Raw genomic sequence first — 20129 nt, 5'->3', positions numbered from 1 at the left:
CCGTTCCTCCCCGCGGCGGCCCCCGAATCTTTAAGGACGAGCAGGGAGATACTCGTTTAAGGCCCATTACTCGAACGAGTAGTGCCTTACCGAGTATACTCGCTCATCCTTAGTCATAATGATAGATACTTACAAATTACCACATTTTAACAACTGCACCCCTTAATGTATTCTCTGAGAGGGTCAGGGGTATTTTGACCCCACATTTATTTTTAGGAATTAATGCAATTTAGGAGACCAAATAATATTTAATTTTTAGAAAAATGTCCTTTTCAAGACCTTTTTTTTTCTATATTGCACATCAAAAGGATTGAACCTCCGAAATGGATACCCCTGTTTTGTCTCGTGTTCACAAGTATACACAGCGTGGCCCTAATGTTATGTCTGTATGCACCACTGGGCCCAAAAAGAAAGGAGTAGTCAGTGGCTTTCTGAACAGACTGTTACAATCGTGTGAGCAGATAAAGCAGAGGGCCCACACGATTGTGACCAAAGGAGTGGTAGTCTAGTAGTATACACGCACACAGGGAACACAGGAGAGTCACACAGAATCCAGGCAACCAAACCTGTGCTACAGGGAGGATGACAGTGACCCTACCTAAGCGGGGACATCAGCCGAGTAAGAGGGCGGCCCAGCGATCTTAAGAACTGGGCCCTAGCAGATCCGAGGAGCCACACCACAGAACAGGAGTCATACACATGCCACATAACAGACACCGCCAACTGCATCAGGAGCAGGACAGGGCGCACCGCCAACTGCATCAGGAGCAGGACAGGGCGCACCACCAACTGCATCAGGAGCAGGACAGGGCACACCGCCAACTGCATCAGGAGCAGGACAGGGCACACCGCCAACTGCATCAGGAGCAGGACAGGGCACACCGCCAACTGCATCAGGAGCAGGACAGGGCGCACCGCCAACTGCATCAGGAGCAGGACAGGGCACACCGCCAACTGCATCAGGAGCAGGACAGGGCACACCGCCAACTGCATCAGGAGCAGGACAGGGCACACCGCCAACTGCATCAGGAGCAGGACAGGGCACACCGCCAACTGCATCAGGAGCAGGACAGGGCACACCGCCAACTGCATCAGGAGCAGGACAGGGCACACCGCCAACTGCATCAGGAGCAGGACAGGGCACACCGCCAACTGCATCAGGAGCAGGACAGGGCACACCACCAACTGCATCAGGAGCAGGACAGGGCACACCACCAACTGCATCAGGAGCAGGACAGGGCACACCGCCAACTGCATCAGGAGCAGGACAGGGCACACCACCAACTGCATCAGGAGCAGGACAGGGCACACCACCAACTGCATCAGGAGCAGGACAGGGCACACCACCAACTGCATCAGGAGCAGGACAGGGCACACCACCAACTGCAACATAGTCAAAACACGACAGACTCCACCCAATTCAGATTTTATAATTTATTGCTAGTGTGGATGTTACACCAAGGTTCATTCCGTGATATAGACCAAAGGTGGCTGTGTTTATGGGTCTTTTCTGTTTACTGCATTGCCGTAAAATATTGCGCAGTTTTTCAGGATCCTGCGTCATAATTCTTTTTTTTTTTTTTAAAACGTATTAAAAAAAAAAGGGAGTCACTGGGAAAAAAAAGTTCATAAAAAGAAGGGTTTCAAGATTGCTGAACGTCGAGGGTCTCTTCACTGTCCGCCAGCCTTCCCGTTCTCAAGGACGTCAGATCTGCAGGAAATGACGAGAAATCAGCACAACAGTCACATCCCACCATTATTACTGATTCCTAGATCCGCTCAACCCACTTACAATGACCACTACTCCCCCAACCAGATCAGAATAATTATACATGCATGCGTCTATGCATACATGCATGCGCCCGTCCATGCACACATGCGTATATGCATGCCATATGCATACGTGCATGCCCCTATGCATGCACGTGCCTACGCATGCCCTATGCATACACGCCCCTACGCATGCGCCTATGCATACACGCATGCGACTATGCATCTATACACGCATGCGTCTATGCATCTATACACGCATGCGTCTATGCATATATACACGCATGCGTCTATACACGCATGCGTCTATGCATACATGCGTCCATGCATGCACGCGTCCATGCATGCGTCTATGCATACATGCAGGCATCTATACATGCATGCGTCTATACATGCATGCATCTATACATACATGCATCTATACAGGCATGCATGCATCTATACATACATGTATACAGTCATGCATGCATCTACACATGCATACATCTATACATGCAGGCATCTATACATGCACGCATGCATAGGTGCATTCATAAATACATGCATGTACACACGCATGCCTGCATGTACATATGAGCAGATGCAAGCAATGAAAAATTTGGCAGATGCAGCAGCTGCTTACCTCGCCGAGTGACGTCAGGTGGTGTCCTAGCAAAGCGAAATTCCTCTCCAGAAGAGTCGTCCTCTCCAAAAGGCGGGGGGCAAATGTGAGATCAGCACCTAAAACGCCAATCTCCGGTTCCGTACGTTGTACAAAACGCAGCCAAATGTCAGGTTCCTCTCCACACGAGTCGTCCTGTGGAAAACGGAGAGCATATCACCACATGCAAGCAAAAATGCACATATCTGGTGATGCAGGAGAAAACCGGCAAATATGCGCATATCAGCAGATGCAAGCGAACACCTGCCAATATGCGCATATCAGCAGATGCAAGCGAACACCTGCAAATATGCGCATATGAGCAGATGCACGCGATGAACATTTGGGCAGATGCAGCAGCTTACCTCGCCGAGTGATGTCAGATGGTGTCCGAGCGAAGCGAAATTCTTCTCGAAACGCGTCCAAACGTCAGGATCCTCTCCACACGTTATTTTGCAATAAGGCGCACAAATCTGCAAAAAAAGACAGGTGGCGTCAGGTGGCGTCGCGCAAATCTCAGGTGACGTACTCACCACACGTAGCGCACAAATCTTGGGTGTTGTCTCCACACGTAGCAGCGCACAGCGCACAAATCTCAGGTAATCGCGTCTCCACACGTAGCAGCGCACAGCGCACAAATCTCAGGTAACCGCGTCTCCACACATAGCAATGCAGCGGCATGCTGGGGATCGCGCTCGTGGACAATGCAGCGCCGACCATGCATGCAGCGGCATGCTGTGGATCGCGACGACAATGCAGCGGCATGCTGGGGATCGCGCTCGTGGACAATGCAGCGGCGACCATGCATGCAGCGGCATGCTGGGGATCGCAGCGACAATGCAGCGGCATGCTGGGGATCGCGCTCGTGGACAATGCAGCGGCATGCAGAATTGGCCGCCTCTCCGCCAATGCGCGCAGGGGAAGTAAGAGCGCAATTAAATGAGCAGATGCAGCAGCTTACCTTGGCTTTTAGTAGTCCTGTGTAAAACTTCCGCTGGCAAATCCACTTGCGCAAAAGAAATCATCACCTTTGGCAAAAGCACAAAAAATACCTGCCAAAAAGCACAAAAAATACCTGCCAAATCAATAACTGTCTGTGCACACACACGAGTGGCATGTAAACCGCGGGCAAGGCACAATCCTGTGCACGGCAATGCGCGGGCACGCCGCTGTGTCACGTGGTGCCGATTCCAGCCAGCTGATTGGCTGAATCGGCCGCACAGGAGAACTCAGGCCTCTTTTGGTAATATGCCTCCCGCAGGTAAGTATAGGGGCTCTGGGGGGCGCCGTGACGGGCTTCGCAGCGGAATATTACGCGGCGGAGCCCATCACGCTCGTGGGAAGGAGGCCTAAGTCTATCACAGCAGCCCATTAGACGCTGATGGAGGCGGGGCCTAATAGGCTGAGCTACATGGTGGACATGGAGGCCTTTGCCAGGCTGCCTTGGAAACCCAATGGTACAGAAGGATTCCCCTTCTCATCTGCTTACATGCAGCAGTTGGTATTGATTGTGGCATGTAAAGAGTTAAACCGCCAGGATTAGAAGTTTCTCTTCTCTCGGCTGTCAGTAGTCAGCCGAGCCACCGCATAAAAAAGATGTGCACGCAGGTACAATGTCCATTAGTGGGGTCAGTAAAAAGGCGTATTGACCGTCACTAAAGGGTTAACAGCGCAGTGTAATTGGAAATGTAAAGGAGTTAGCATTAAAAAACACTTTCTTCTATTTACAGCGCCACACCTGTCCACAGGTTGTGTCTGGTACTGCAGCAAATGGGACTAAGCTGTAATACAACACACAACCAGTGACCAAGTATGGCGCTGTTTTGGGAAGAAACAAAAAGCGGCCATGTTTTTCTAAGCTCAAACAACCCCTTTAATCACAAAATTCCAACCAGACAACATTATTTACTTCAGGCAGAAAACCGCACGCAGATTGCCTTTTCCCTCATCCCCAGTTGCATCTATTTCCCCACCAGCGGCCTCCGCAGCTAAAACTACAAATCCCATCAGCCCTTGCCTTATTTATACCATAGAAGTCTCCTTATACATTCAGCCAATCAGCACTAGAGTATACAGTAACCAATCACAGCAAAGCTATTCCACGTCTGGCCAATCCCAGTGCTCTTACGCAACCTTTCCTCTTGCGTCAGAAGCTGACCTAACATGCTAGCCTCGCCCAGAGCCTTCCGAGTGGTTCGTCAGCCTGATGAATGATTTCTATTGGATGGATGTGCTGTCAATCATATTCCGAGCTCCCGGCCCACTAATAGCAAGCTCGGTTGAGCTCGGCGACCCGTATTCCCGTTTCGTTAGGTAGGAAAAAAAAACCGAGCCCCTTGTACAGCTGCCGCCATCTTGTTACCGGGCAGCGGGAGGACCGGAAGTGTAAGGCTGGGGATGGCAGCGGCGGCGCATCCAGGTGAGTGCAGCGGGGGAGGCCAGGGACCGGGCGGGTTTAATCTCCCGGTAATTCGGTGAGCCCTGAAGTGACGCGTTGTGTGGCGGCGGCGGCGGCTGTGTGTGTGGGCGGCTCTTGCTCATGGAGATGAGGTCTGTGTGAGGAGACATTTGGGGTGACTACTTCTTGTGGTCCGTGCTGTAAGCCGCGCCGGTGTCTCACGACTAACGGCGGATTCTTAAAGGATTCCATAAAGACGCTCCGATGTGCGTTTACACCGACGTACGTGTAAGGCGACTGCGAGCGCTGCTGAGAGTCCGGCCGGCGTACAGGGAGGGGCGGATACACGGGGCGGATACGTCCTAGTGAAAACCGGTTACCGGCTCAGGTAATGGTCCAGGTGGAATGCCCATAGTAAAGATGGCGGCGCGCTGGCATTTATGAAGATGATTGGATTCACGGGATGACTGGGACCCCCGCCGCGCCTCATCTACTGGATGCAGGACCCCTGGAGTAGAAGCGGGACCCCCGGATGGACAGTCGGGGCTCATGAACTTTTGTAGAAATTTTTTTTTTTTTTTCTGTTAGTGAGAATATCAGCGCGGACCCCTGGAGTTGGCTCGGACCTGAGGCTGGACTGTCTCTCTGGGGTCTCGGAAGCCTTTGAGTTGACGTGGGACCCTTGCTAGACTACCGGCGTCTCCTGGCCTCGGGACTCCAGACTGGAGTTGGCGTGTGTCGCAGCTCTGCTGTTGACGTAGGACCCCCAGCAGGACCTTCATGGTCTCCTAGGCCTGAGACCCCTGGGGTTGACGTGGGACCCCCAGCAGGACCTTCATGGTCTCCTAGGCCTGAGACCCCTGGGGTTGACGTAGGACCCCCAGCAGGACCTTCATGGTCTCCTAGGCCTGAGACCCCTGGGGTTGACGTGGGACCCCCGGCAGGACCTTCATGGTCTCCTAGGCCTGAGACCCCTGGGGTTGACGTGGGACCCCCGGCAGGACCTTCATGGTCTCCTAGGCCTGAGACCCCTGGGGTTGACGTGGGACCCCCGGCAGGACCTTCATGGTCTCCTAGGCCTGAGACCCCTGGGGTTGATGTGGGACCCTTGCCAGACCACTTGGGTTTCCTGGACTTAGGACCTTGAGGCTGCAGCCCCTGAGATGACTTAGGACCATTGGTTAGACCGCTGGGTTCTACCTGGACCCAGGAACCCTTTGGCGTGAGATTCTGGAATTGATGTTGGACCCCCAAGGTGACCTGGGACCTCTGGCAGGACTGCGGAGGTCTCCTGAACTCGGGAGCCCTGGAGTTGACTTGGGCCCCTTTATGAAGAGGCTTAGAGTTGATGTAGGACCCCCAGGTGGACCTTAGGGCTGTCCTGGACTCAGATCCTTGGGGTGAAGGCTCTAGAGTTGACATGGGACCCCGAATCAGGGGCCTTGGAGTTGATCCAGGACCTCTGAAGCAGGGGCCCTGCCAGACCACTAGGTTCTCCTGGCCTCAGGAAGCCTCCTGGACTTGGTACCTTGGTTTTAGTTTGCTTATTCCTATTCTAATGGGAAAGTATCCTGATTGTTGGGATATGCAAATGAGCGGTAAACCCTCCAGTGGGCGGTCCTCCAGTTCAAGCGCTTTGGCCTCCCATTCCTTAGGCTAAACGCACCCATCTGAGTCTTCGTTGACGTCTCCAACTCAAGCAGTCGGCGATGCCAGATGCTCCGCCCACACTTGGATCCAGCACAGGAGCAGTGGTTGGCAGCCATCGTCCCGTCACACGCATGCGCCAACCTCTCTTACGGGACCCCCGCCTATAAATGAAGACCTGGAGCAGCGCAGGGCGTCTGACCCATCTCCAGCGGCCCGAGCAGGAGACCAAAATCAAGACTGATGGGCTTCCAGCCTGAAGAAGGCAGTGAGAGGCCGGACCACGGCCGGAGGCGAGCCAGCCAATGGACGATTCACCCATCATTTGCATATCACACGGGAAGCGCAACAACCAGGATGTTCCTCCGTTGGACTATCAAACGAGCAAAATAAAGGGACCCCAGGACTCCCACCTTGGGGGTCCCACATCAACCCCGGGGGTCCCGTATCGGCTTCATCCACATCTCGCACCGCTTACAATATGATTGGCTTATACTGCTGAAATAAAACAGACCAATCAGCTGCTGCCTTCTGATCTGAGAAGTCCTTTTACTTGGTTTTGCATAAGGAGCTTTCTCGTTCACCACCCCGCCTCATCAGCGCACCCGCCCAGCTGTGGCGCCGCTCGGTACTGCGTTTAGTCTCCTGCATAGCAATAAGGCTGTTTTCAAAGTGTAAACTTGCTTGTGGAGAGACGTTACGTAAAGGGGCGGTCCGCTCTGCAGTCATGTGACGCTCGGCGCTATGATGGGGTCCTCTGTGGTCGTGAATGTTGCCGCAGGACGTGGTTAGTCGCAGCCACAGTGGAGGGAGGGGTGAAAGATGCAAGGACTTATTTTCTTTCCCAGCTTTGTTGCTGTATGATGTTGTCATGGTTACAGGACTAATTGGATGCCTACAAATTACTGTGTCTCTTTAATAAAGGGATTGTGCTACAATTGCAATTCCTCTCCTCTCCACAGGAGGGCTGATCGGTGGTAGTCCGACAAGACTCCTTTTATAGGGGATGTCCTAGACGGTAGCTCTGGTCGTGTCTGGGGTCTCGCTGCTGAGATACCCACTGATCTCTAAAATAGGGGTCCCGTTTCCCCGTCCCCCCTCTTCCTGCAGGAGGGAAGAGTTTTAATGGAGCGGCGGCGGAGCTTCAATGGGACTGCTGGAGAGATTGTAGCGGAGCAGAAGTGCTGGACTATTTTTGGCGGTCCCATTGAAATGAATGGCGCAGCACCACCACCTTGTTCTGGGGTCTCAGTAGAGAGGGCCCCTAATCGGAGCTTAGGGCCCACTTACAGGGGCTGATAAGTAATTGTTCATTGTAGACGCGTGCCAACGAACAGGAATCCATCCGCTTCTCGTATCGCTCAGTTTATGTATGCACCGGCCGTGTAAACGGGTCTGATAATACCACGAAGCCACCTTTACTTGGGGTGACTGCCAGGCGTAGAAGTGCCCCAAAGCCGTCCCACAGACCAGCGCATGACCGAGTGGTCCGGGAAGCGACCGATCCAGAGCGGGTCGGGGGGCTCTAATGAAGGGGCTGTTCAGCGTAAATTACACCCAAGTACCCGTGAAACTATAATCATACCCCATGCTGCCACTAGTAACCGCATGGGGTCCTCCACGGGCACACAAGTCTACCCCCGAGGGTCTACCCCACGGGCCGCAGCTGCTGTAGACCCTCCTAAAGATGCGGCCGGATTGGAGGGTCTCTGCACTAGAGACTAAGTTGTCAATGTGGAGATGTGAGAAGTGGTGATCCGTGGGGGTCCCGCTGATCCTTACAACGAGGGTCTGCAGCGCTCACATATTTGCCTCTCGGCTGTCTTTGCGGCTCTTCGCCTCTTTCCAGCAGCTGAAGACGGCTGCGCCGAGGTCTACAGGAAGCTATGCGGCCGTCTTCAGCGGCTGGAAAGGGTTAAGAAGCCTCAAGGACAGCCGAGGGTTAATGGTGTCAGCGCTGCAGCTCCTCGTTCTAGCGATCACCCGGGGGGTCTCGGCAGCGGACCCCACTGATCACTACTTGGGACTTGTCATGGCAAAAGTTAGGTGAAAGTGCGGCTGCTCTTTAACTTCAGCCCACACCCCTGCCTTGGGCCGCTCCCACCACGGATAGGGATTGCGGATTCCGCTAGCCATAGACCTGCGGTAATATACGGATCAGTCACATATAGCAAACGCCGCCAGCGCGACTACGCAATACATTACGTGGCCGGGCGCAGGGTCACCGACCGCAATCCGCAGACTTCTGTTTGAGCCTGGCCTTAGTAGACCCCCGTCGTGCCATTGGAGACCTCAGATCTGTGGGGGTCTTATCTCTGTGACACCCCCCCCTCCTAAATAAACCCCTGAACACGCTCGTTAAAGGACGGCAAAAATGTGTTAAACGCGCTGAATGTCATCGTCCTTTTTAGTCGGGTCGGCAGGATGAGTGCGTCTTGTTGTATAACGATGTGGTCATGCTGGGAGTTGTAGTACCACACTTCTGTATTCTGGCGGCGGACCTTCTGGTTTTCCGGCCTCGTAGCGTGAAGATGTAATGAAGACAGATGTCCTCTGCCAGCTGCACAGTCACAGGAAGGACGGGAGACTGTGGGGGGATTACGGCCCCCTCAAGGCCTGTTCCATGTCCTGACAGTCCTCCTTACACGTTAAGGGGAAATGAAAGCAAGATGTCGGCCTGCTTCACTCCCGTGCGGGCGGCGTCCTCGTCCGACCTCGGCTCAGGGCTGCCTGATCCGCTTTCCTCCTAATCCTCCCTGCACCTGAATCCCACTGCGGAGTAACGGGGGCGGCGGTGACAACCTGGGTGGCCTGCCGGGCAGTATCTGTGCGCCGCTCCTGGCCTGGGACGGACCGCGCTCACTCCGTAGGGCGAATTCCGTTCCGCGGTACGTGCTAATTTCCTGAAATGTCTCATAATGGAATTTTTACTCCTTTTTCTGCTATAATACCAAGTGCCGCCAAAAATCCGGATCCGGCGCCTTATCTGACTAATGGCGTTCTGAATGCTCTACACGATGGGGCGGCGCGTCGGCCCCTGGGGGCCCCGGGACATGGATTATAATCTGGTATTGTGGCCCCTGTAAGAGGGTTGCGTTTTTTTTTTTTTTTTTGCATGTGCAAAAGTACAAACCTGCTTGTGCAAATATGCAGCACACGTAGCGCAAATGTAACTGCGCTTCCACCCGTGTGACAGCGGCCTGGGGTTATGTTCACACCGCGGAATTCACTGCAGAATTTTCCGTGTGAATGCTGCCTCAAAATCTGTGACTTTGGCGCGGGTCTGCACGCTGAATTTGCTTTTTCAATCTGCAAAATTAGCACGTGGAATTCTGATATGGCGAATCCTGTTGTCACACAGAAAAGCGGCATCTCTGTGCCCGCAGACAATGCACCATCTTCCCTGCTCCCAGTGCCACCTGCAGGGTGCGCTCATTCTCATTCACCCAGCCTACATCTTAATGGCCCAGTGTGCGCACCCAGCTTTCCCATCCCCTGCCACTCAGGATCTTCCGCTGTCCGGGGTACTCTGGGCCTTGTGCAATATCCACCCCTGGATATACTAGAGCCCAATATAACATTGCAGTGTAGCGCTGCCCCTGCTGGTCATTCTGGACAACTGCCTCATGGCCCTGGGCAAAAAGGCTATTCTGAGAGTTCTGCAGGCGTCTTGTCCGTTCTGTTCGCCCCTGTGCCATCGGGTCCATCTCTTCTGACATCGTTCGCCGGGCGGGCAGGGCTGAGTATCTTCAATTCCGTAGTGTGACCGGCGCGCTCCCGAACATCCTCATGTGAGGACATCGGGTCCGAGGGGGAGTTGGAATATGTTATTCTCTGCGTGCCCCCAAATATCAGCACAACGTCCTCTAATGGGTTCCCCGGCCTCCATGGGCACTAATATTTCTGCGGTTGAGCAGTTTGGCGCGCTCTCTCTCTCTCGCTTGGCGGCTGATTGATTGTTTTTGCTCTAACCCCGAAATTCCCCTTGCAGCAGTAAGACTATTCTCTCTCGCCAGTTCAGCAGTCAAGCGATTGTCTCCCTGAAATCGGCGTATGAGCGATGGCCGCTGTCTCTCTTCCCACAAAACCGTCATTTGAGTGATTGGCGGTCCAGCGATTGTCTGTAGCCTTCTATTAAATATGAGTAGCCATTACCTTTATTTGCATCTCAAAAATGTTGAGCGATTGCCTTTTTTTAGGTGCAACTTCATCTTAGATTGGTGAGTGACCTGTTTAGGCAATGGAAAGTTAAGAGTAACTGTAAGAGGAATTGGCATTTTCTATCCATTGAGCGCTTGCCCGTCGAGCGGATGTGATGTAGATAATGCAATAGGCTATTGCTCGACTGGCAACCGCTCTACTGTTTGAGAATGACCTTTGCTGTGCCGGAGATGGAAATCCACCACCAGGCGCCTACTTATGTCTTCCCTAGGGAAGTGATTGGTCTTCATAGTCATGGACTGAACGCAAGTCTTAGCAGGGGGTTACACTGTCTGCTCTATATCAGGGTGGCATGCAGTGGGTATGGGAAGGGCGTGCCACCTACAGCTTATGGGAGATGCCACAGAACAGCCTAGATGTCATTTCTGTATAGGAACGTACTGCTAACGGGGCTGCAGCCAGGGAGCAGGATGATCGGGTGCAGTGGGCGGGGTTTAATAGTTGGGTGGGAGGAGAATACTATACTGCAGCCAAAGGGATTATGGGAAATTTAGTAGAAACACCAAATAGGATGTTTTTAAATAGTATGTAAACAAACAGTACAGAGCGGATTACGGCCCCTTTACACGGGACGACCTGTCAGGCGCAGATGCCCAACAAGTTGTCCCAGTGATAGGCGTTCCTGTGCATCGCCCAGTGAATGGAGGTGGAACGAGAATCGCCCGGCTCACCCGCCGCAGTCACAATAAACGGGCCGATTCCTCGTCCAGTTTGTTTGCATGCAGAAAGAGGAATGAGAAGTGAATGAATTCTCATTCGCAGTTCAGTCTGGGAATACATCTACACTGAGGGATAATCGTACAGGCTCTACCTGGAGGCAGAAATCTGAACAGTTCATCGGCCCGCGGTAAAGAACCCTAATGCTGCGTTTACACGCAACGCGAATCGTTCAGTTTACATGTGAGCCAATGACGAACGAGAAGCGTGACGGTGCCAGCTCAGGCGCCCGGGCAAACGACAATTGGGAGATTCTCGGCCCGTTGCTCAGGACGAAAAGCAGAAAATCTCTAGGAAAGGGACAGCTGGACGACTTCTAGTGGTGTGTGATGATATATGGCTGTTTAGCTTGGACTTTGTTCTCGGACGGCCCCTCTAAGGCGCCCTTCCCCCGCTGCAGGGGCCGCAGCAGTAGGTTACATTAAATTCTGTGATTCACCCAGCTTTCCCATCTTCGCCTGTCCTGACCTCGGCTTGGATCTGCTGCCTGCCCTAACTCAGTCTGTCTCATCATTGCTCAAGAACTTCCCCAGCCGTGACCTCTCTGTGTTATCTAGTTTTTTGGGGGGTTTTTTATGGGAAAAATAGGAAAAAAGTGTAGAAAAACTTTTACTAATGTAATTAAAAAAAAAAAATTTTTTACTGTTGAAATAATTTGAGTGAACGTCTCCTTTTTTTTTAACCCTTTTATTTCATCCCCACGGGGGACTTGAACCAGCAATCCTTTGATCGCTTGTATTATGTACTACAATACCTCAGTATTGCAGTATATAGTTATTTTGAGTATTGCCTATGAAGCGGGCTGGATGGGCATCTTCACGAGGCTCCGGCCACCACACTGGCTCATCGGCACCCCTGATCTTGTTGCCATTCCACCGATTGTTCAGATGCGCCGTCAGCTTTGATCCGGCATCCAGAGCATTGCCTGCTGCGATCAGAGCTGGCAGCTGTCAGAAACGCCTGCTAACCGCCGGCTATGAAGCTCCATACACCCTCCCCAACCACATGAGGTATATTTACATTACACGGTCAGGAAGGGGTTAATGCTGGTTTTTCGGAAGGTCCCGGCCAGTTGCATCAGTTCTGTGTGATATGCAGACGTGTGAAGGTCACCGCGGCGACATGTGCCGTCAGGATGTGATGACACCGTGCTGCCTGCAGTGAGGAAATAGGGGACGTGCCGTGACACAACGGCGGCGGGGACGGAGGGACGGTCTGACATTACTGCGGCTGCTGCCTGTCCTCCATCGCTGGGACACAAGGAGTATTCCTGTCTGCTGTCATCAGTCTTATAGTGACACTCTGGTCTGGACGCGTGCGGCGCCATAATCGCAGATCCGTAGAGATGGGAGCGGCGCTGTAATAACCCCCCTTGTACGGCCGTCTGATCTGGATGCGTACGGCGCCATAATCGCAGATCCGTAGAGATGGGAGCGGCGCTGGAATAACCCCCCTTGTACGGCCGTCTGATCTGGACGCGTACGGCGCCATAATCGCAGATCCGTAGAGATGGGAGCGGCGCTGTAATAACCCCCCTTGTACGGCCGTCTGATCTGGGCGCGTACGGCGCCATAACCGCAGATCCGTAGAGATGGGAGCGGCGCTGTAATAACCCCCCTTGTACGGCCGTCTGATCTGGAAGTCTACAGCACCATAATCGCAGATCCGTAGAAATGGAAGCGGCGCTGGAATAACCCCCCTTGTACGGCCGTCTGATCTGGACGCGTGCGGCGCTATAATCGCAGATCCGTAGAGATGGGAGCAGCGCTGTAATAACCCCCCGTGTACGGCCGTCTGATCTGGACTCGTACGGCGCCATAATCGCAGATCCGTAGAGATGGGTGCGGCGCTGTAATAACCCCCCTTGTACGGCCGTCTGGTCTGGACGCGTACGGCGCCATAATCGCAGATCCGTAGAGATGGGAGCGGCGCTGGAATAACCCCCCTTGTACGGCCGTCTGATCTGGACGCGTACGGTGCCATAATCGCAGATCCGTAGAGATGGGAGCGGCGCTGTAATAACCCCCATTGTACGGCCGTCTGGTCTGGACGCGTACGGCGCCATAATCGCAGATCCGTAGAGATGGGAGCGGCGCTGGAATAACCCCCCTTGTACGGCCGTCTGATCTGGACGTGTACGGCGCCATAACTGCAGATCCGTAGAGATGGGAGCGGCGCTGTAATAACCCCCCTTGTACGTCCGTCTGATCTGGACCCGTACGGCGCCATAACCGCAGATCCGTAGAGATGGGAGCGGCGCTGTAATAACCCCCCTTGTACGTCCGTCTGATCTGGACGCGTGCGGCGCCATAATCGCAGATCCCTAGAGATGGGAGCGGCGCTGTAATAACCCCCCTTGTACGGCCGTCTGATCTGGACGCGTACGGCGCCATAATCGCAGATCCGTAGAGATGGGAGCGGCGCTGGAATAACCCCCCTTGTACGGCCGTCTGATCTGGACCCGTACAGCGCCATAATCGCAGATCCGTAGAGATGGGAGCGGCGCTGGAATAACCCCCCTTGTACGGCCGTCTGATCTGGACGCGTACGGCGCCATAATCGCAGATCCGTAGAGATGGGAGCGGCGCTGTAATAACCCCCCTTGTACGGCCGTCTGATCTGGACGCGTACGGCGCCATAATCGCAGATCCGTAGAGATGGGAGCGGCGCTGTAATAACCCCCCTTGTACGGCCGTCTGATCTGGACCCGTACGGCGCCATAATCGCAGATCCGTAGAGATGGGAGCGGCGCTGTAATAACCCCCCTTGTACGGCCGTCTGGTCTGGACGCGTACGGCGCCATAACCGCAGATCCGTAGAGATGGGAGCGGCGCTGGAATAACCCCCCCTTGTACGGCCATCTGATCTGGACGCGTACGGCGCCATAACCGCAGATCCGTAGAGATGGGAGCGGCGCTGGAATAACCCCCCCTTGTACGGCCATCTGATCTGGACGCGTACGGCGCCATAACCGCAGATCCGTAGAGATGGGAGCGGCGCTGTAATAACCCCCCTTGTACGGCCGTCTGATCTGGACGCGTACGGCGCCATAATCGCAGATCCGTAGAGATGGGAGCGGCGCTGTAATAACCCCCCTTGTACGGCCGTCTGATCTGGACGCGTACGGCGCCATAACTGCAGATCCGTAGAGATGGGAGCGGCGCTGTAATAACCCCCCTTCTACGGCCGTCTGATCTGAAGCACATGGTGGTATATATAGCCACATGTGGTCCTGGTTTAGCCGCAGATTGGGCGCACCCGGGTGTTTCCGTATTGGCGCTGTGTTTTATCCTGCGGCTGTTTCTATACCTCTGTGTAATGTTTGTGGGACCCCGTCCTCCTGCCACGGTCTCTTGGCAGCACCGCCCTAGATTGGTGTTATAGCAGAGGTTTCCTACGGCTGCCCGTTTGCCCTTTTTCTGCCCTCACATAGGGGAACACACGAAGGGACGGCATAAGGCTGCCACGTTTAGCTGTTTTTTGCCAGATTTGTCGTTAAAAAAAAAAAAAAAATTCATCACGCCGCATTTTTTCCCCCCAGTAAAATAGTAGAACTCGACTGCCCCCGCCATAAGGCATTGGGGTCCGTGGGGTGCCGGATCAGTCCTATGACTGCCCCCGCCATAAGGCATTGGGGTCCGTGGGGTGCCGGATCAGTCCTATGACTGCCCCCGCCATAAGGCATTGGGGTCCGTGGGGTGCCGGATCAGTCCTATGACTGCCCCCGCCATAAGGCATTGGGGTCCGTGGGGTGCCGGATCAGTCCTATGACTGCCCCCGCCATAAGGCATTGGGGTCCGTGGGGTGCCGGATCAGTCCTATGACTGCCCCCGCCATAAGGCATTGCCGGTGTGAACGGCCTCCATAACCGCGGCTCCTCCGCGCTGCTCATTAAGACGTCTTACTGACAGCTCTGGGGTAGGAAATGTTGAGCTATCAGGGCTTTCAGTGGAACACGTCAGACGTCCCGATGTCTGGGGGCCGCGTCAGACGTCCCGATGTCTGGGGGCCGCGTCAGACGTCCTGATGTCTGGGGGCCGCGTCAGACGTCCCGATGTCTGGGGGCCGCGTCAGACGTCCCGATGTCTGGGGGCCGCGTCAGACGTCCCGATGTCTGGGGGCCACGTTCGTGCGGTCAGCGCCAGGCCTGTTCTTACAACCTCCTTCAATCACTGCAGCCAGCCTCGTTAGAAAGCCTCGTTAGAAAGCCTCGTTAGAAAGCCTCGTTAGAAAGCCTCGTTAGAAAGCCTCGTTAGAAAGCCTCGTCGTTAGCACTGCCGTTGATGTCTGTTCTTTTTCTTTTCTGCAGAGATGGCGTCGGACGTCCCTGCTCTGGGGGTGCCCTCAGGAAATCCCGGTTCCAGTGCCCAGGCCGGAGGGTCCATGGTGCAGAGAGCCAACAAGCGGCGCTCGGGGTACGATGTGATGCAGTGCGAATAGCAGAGCGTCTAGTAATAATACTGTAACATTCCGTTATAACTTGGCACGGCCCCTCTACAGGGACCTCCTACCTATAGGGTGGGCGTAACTTCCTTATGGATGAAGGTCCAACTGGTGAGACCCCCACCTTTCCAAGAAGGCGGGTGATTGCAGCTGGGATATGCCACCATACCATTCACTTCAATGACGGCGCTACTGAGTTCATGCGCTCTGGCACTCTCATTGATGTAAGAGGAGCAGCGGAGCACCTGCACAACCCCCACTGTATTCACTCATGGATTGGTCAGACCCCTTAGGTGGGTTGTGTGGAGGTGCAAGCGGTCCTGTGGATAGGGGGGTTTGGTGGGGGTCTAGCGGTCCTCTGGATAGAGGGGTTTGGTGGGGGCGCTAGCGGTCCTGTGGATAGGGGGGTTTGGTGGGGGGCGCTAGTGGTCCTGTGGATAGGGGGGACTGGTGGGGGACGCTAGCGGTCCTGTGGATAGAGGGGTTTGGTGGGGGTGCTAGCGGTCCTGTGGATAGGGGAATTGGTGGGGGCGCTAGCGGTCCTGTGGATAGGGGAATTGGTGGGGGCGCTAGCGGTCCTGTGGATAGGGGAATTGGTGGGGGCGCTAGCGGTCCTGTGGATAGGAGGGGTTTGGTGGGGGCGCTAGCGGTCCTGTGGATAGGGGGGGTTTGGTGGGGGGTGCTAGCGGTCCTGTGGATAGGGGGGTTTGGTGGGGGGTGCTAGCGGTCCTGTGGATAGGGGGGTCTGGTGGGGGGCGCTAGCGGTCCTGTGGATAGGGGGGTCTGGTGGGGGCGCTAGCGGTCCTGTGGATAGGGGGGGTTTGGTGGGGGCGCTAGCGGTCCTGTGGATAGGGGGGGTTTGGTGGGGGCGCTAGCGGTCCTGTGGATAGGGGGGTTTGGTGGGGGGCGCTAGCGGGCGGTCCTGTGGATAGGGGGGTTTGGTGGGGGGCGCTAGCGGTCCTGTGGATAGGGGGGTTTGGTGGGGGTCTAGCGGTCCTCTGGATAGAGGGGTTTGGTGGGGGCGCTAGCGGTCCTGTGGATAGGGGGGTTTGGTGGGGGGCGCCAGCGGTCCTGTGGATAGGGGGGTTTGGTGGGGGCGCTAGCGGTCCTGTGGATAGGGGGGTTTGGTGGGGGGTGCTAGCGGTCCTGTGGATAGGGGGGTTTGGTGGGGGGTGCTAGCGGTCCTGTGGATAGGGGGGTCTGGTGGGGGGCGCTAGCGGTCCTGTGGATAGGGGGGATAAAGTTTATACCTTGGCACAGACTCTTAACATATATTTACATCAGGGAGGCGCGGGGTTTGATAGAACAGGATGAGGAGCCAATCCTGCCCCGTACACAGCAGGCGCCGGCTGTCTTTGACAGCTGACACCCGCCCACAAAAGCCACAATCAGCTTGAACAATGTTCGCAGCTGTTAACCCTTTTAATGCCGCTGTCAGTTCAGACAGTGACATATAAACGTGCCAATCCGGGTTCCAGAACGGCACCCCTGCGATGAGATCACAAGGTGCTGAAGGCCTGAAGGCTGCCACGACTGACTGCTTGTGGAATGGCTCGATAGACTGCCTGTCAGAATGCAATATAATGCAGTTATACTCTGAGCAATCAAACGATCGCAAGTTCAAGTCCCCTAAGGGGTCTAAAGAAGGGCCATGTGAAATTAGTGGAAATAAACAGTTTTATTAGTTATTAGAAAAAATAAAAAGTAGTAAAAGTTAAACCTATAAACTATTTGGTGTCGCTGCATCCGTAAACGACTGCTTTAACAGAGTAACACATTATGTATGCTGCATGGTAAAAGAAAATGCACGACTCCAGAATTGTCACCCTGACTCCAAGAAAAGAGGAAAAAATAAAGTTCTCTGTCAGACGATGGCAGCGGATAATTTATTTTTTATTTTTTTCCCAAAGACTGTTTTTTACTTTTAAAAGTCCTGCAGCAAATAAAGCCTGTATGAACTTGGTATAATCGTGGCGGCCCATGAAATGATCCTGTCCTGTCTGCTACATCGTGCCTGCGCCACACTTCAGTATTTGTGGTATGCACAGTGGCATACTTAAAGCGACCCTCCAGGCCTGGAAACCAAAGATGGCCGCTCCAGCTTCTCTGACTATGCCCACTGTCTATTAGTCCGCATCATCATCAGTTTAACCCCTTAATGACATGGCCTATTTTGGGCTTAAGGACGCAACAATTTTTGGCAGATTTTCTTCTCCGTTTATCAAAAGCCATAACTTTTTTATTTTTCCGTCGACGCGGCCGTATGAGGGCTTGTTTTTTGCGTGGCGAACTGTAGTTTTTATCGGTGCCACTCTTGGGTACATAGACTATATCGTAAAACTTTTTTTATTTTTTTTATGATAGCAGGGAGAGAAAACGCATCAATTCTGCCATAGATTTTTTTTTTTTACAGTGTTAATCATGCAGCATAAATGAGACATTCCATTTTTTTTGCGGACCGGTACGGTTACAACGATACAAAAATTATTACATTTTTTTTTTAGGTTTTCCCACTTTTCTGCAATAAAACCCTTTTTTTTGGAAATCTTTTTTCTATTCTAAATTGCTGCATTCGAAGTCCTGTAACTTTTTTATTTTTTGATGTACGGCACTCTGAGGGCTTATTTTTTGCGAGACGAGCTGTAGTTTTTACTGGTACCATTTTGGGGTACATATGGTTTTTTTGATCACTTTTATTGCGTTTTTAGTGAGGCAAAATGCTAAAAATTAGGATTTTGCCTCAGTTTTTTAGCGTTTTTTTGGGGTTTTTTTCCCGTGCACAGTCAAAAGCATGTGCAACTTATTGTACGCGTCGTTACGGACGCGACAATACCAAATATGTGGGGTTTTAATTTTTTTTTTATGCTAATCTGAGAAAAAGCATAAAAAAATGTTTTTTTACTCTTTTTTTTAACATTTTTTTTTAAATTCATTTTTTTAATCTTTGTTTTTTTTACACTGTTTGTGTCCCTCTGAGGGACTTTAACCACTGCCCTGATGATCGCTGTCATAAGGCATGGCAAAGCTACTGCTGTGCCATGCCTTATCGCTTATACAGCGATCTCAGGCATAGGCAATACAGGACGCCAGTGTGACAGGCCGGGCTCTCGCGATGACATCGCGAGTTCCGGCCGGAGACAGAGGGAGCGCGATCCCTCTGTGAACTCTTTCCCTGCCGCGATCTACTTAGATCGCGGCAGGGAAGGGGTTAACAGCGGGGGGGGCGCATCTCCGATGCCCCCCCGCTGTTGCAGTGGGACGCCGGCTGTGACTGACAGCCGGCTCCCGCTGCGGGATAGCGCGGGATCATATGTGATCCCGTGCTATCTCCAGGACGTAAGTTTACGTCCTGTTGCGGGACATACCAGGCTGCCAGGACGTAAACTTACGCCCTGCAGCGGGAAGGGGTTAAGGCTGGGTTCCTACGGGACTATTCTCTGCAGAAATCTCGCGGTTTTGCCACAGTGAAGTATGTCCTTGTCGAGGCCCGGAGGGTCACTCTGTCTGCTCATCGCCCTCATTGACGTTCCGTGCGGCTGAATCTCGGACTGTGGCACAAGTGCAGCCTATTGGAAGGGCATGGCGTCCCCAGCAGATGGGCCCATTGTTTAGATGCACAGATACACAGTGATTACGCGGCTCCGTTGACTTCAATGGTCTATTTAGGTGTGTAATTCGCACCAAAACAGGACATCCTGCATATTTTTTAATGCGGCTTGAAGCCGCGTTGAGAATATTTTCATCTGAATCAATGTGCCCGTGTAAAGGAGCCTTACGTAACGGGGGCCTGCTCTGCAAGACCTTGATGTGCGGCCGCCGAGGTGTTATTATTCATGCAATGCTTTCTTTGTTTTCCAGGTTGGATTTTGATGACGACGATGATGATGATGATTCGAACAGTAAATTCCTCAGGTATTGTTGGTACAGAATATATGGCCAGAAAATCTGTGTTTTGGCATTTTTTTACCCTCTCACTAATGGATCCATTAAAACCATCTACACGCATTGTGGGGAGATTCATTAAAGGGGTTGTCCAGTTACGAGTTGATGACCTAACCTTGGCGGAGGTTCGTCTCCTGGGACCTGTGCAGTCAGCTGTTCCCCATGCGCTTCTACACTGACCTGATTTCTACAGGAAGCAGAGAGCTCCCTTCTCATTGCAGTGGTCAAGCTTGGTATTACATACGAAGTTCACACGTTTCAATGGGAACTTTGCTGCAATACCAAGCTGAGCCACTGCAGTGGGAACGGCAGAAAACAGCCTAGTAGTACGTGATCGCATGGGCCCAGAGA

The 20129-nt window shown here is 53.3% G+C and overlaps 1 protein-coding gene and 1 long non-coding RNA gene across 3 annotated transcripts in view; one reads left to right on the top strand and one right to left on the bottom strand.

Moving 5' to 3' along the window:
* Nucleotides 1-1442: 1442 nt before the first annotated feature.
* Nucleotides 1443-3623, bottom strand: LOC136631662 (uncharacterized). The gene is made up of 4 exons (XR_010793079.1): nucleotides 3372-3623; nucleotides 2776-2883; nucleotides 2393-2566; nucleotides 1443-1711 (listed from the first exon to the last, which is right to left on the bottom strand). It is a non-coding gene; the product is annotated as an uncharacterized lncRNA (long non-coding RNA).
* Nucleotides 3624-4647: 1024 nt separating this feature from the next.
* ARNT (aryl hydrocarbon receptor nuclear translocator) overlaps nucleotides 4648-20129 on the top strand; it is a 50056-nt gene continuing 34574 nt past the window's right edge. For both annotated transcript variants that reach the window (XM_066609198.1, XM_066609197.1), the window contains exons 1-3: nucleotides 4648-4829; nucleotides 15703-15808; nucleotides 19695-19748. In XM_066609198.1, the coding sequence (XP_066465295.1) occupies nucleotides 4808-4829; nucleotides 15703-15808; nucleotides 19695-19748 (182 nt within the window). In that variant the 5' untranslated portion in view covers nucleotides 4648-4807. The remainder of the gene's footprint in view (nucleotides 4830-15702; nucleotides 15809-19694; nucleotides 19749-20129) is intronic.

Source organism: Eleutherodactylus coqui, chromosome 6 (genome assembly GCF_035609145.1).
Source record: "Eleutherodactylus coqui strain aEleCoq1 chromosome 6, aEleCoq1.hap1, whole genome shotgun sequence".
Lineage (NCBI taxonomy): Eukaryota > Metazoa > Chordata > Amphibia > Anura > Eleutherodactylidae > Eleutherodactylus > Eleutherodactylus coqui.
The sequence above is the reverse complement of the archived record's forward strand: the minus strand, read 5'-3'. Positions and strand labels throughout refer to the sequence as shown.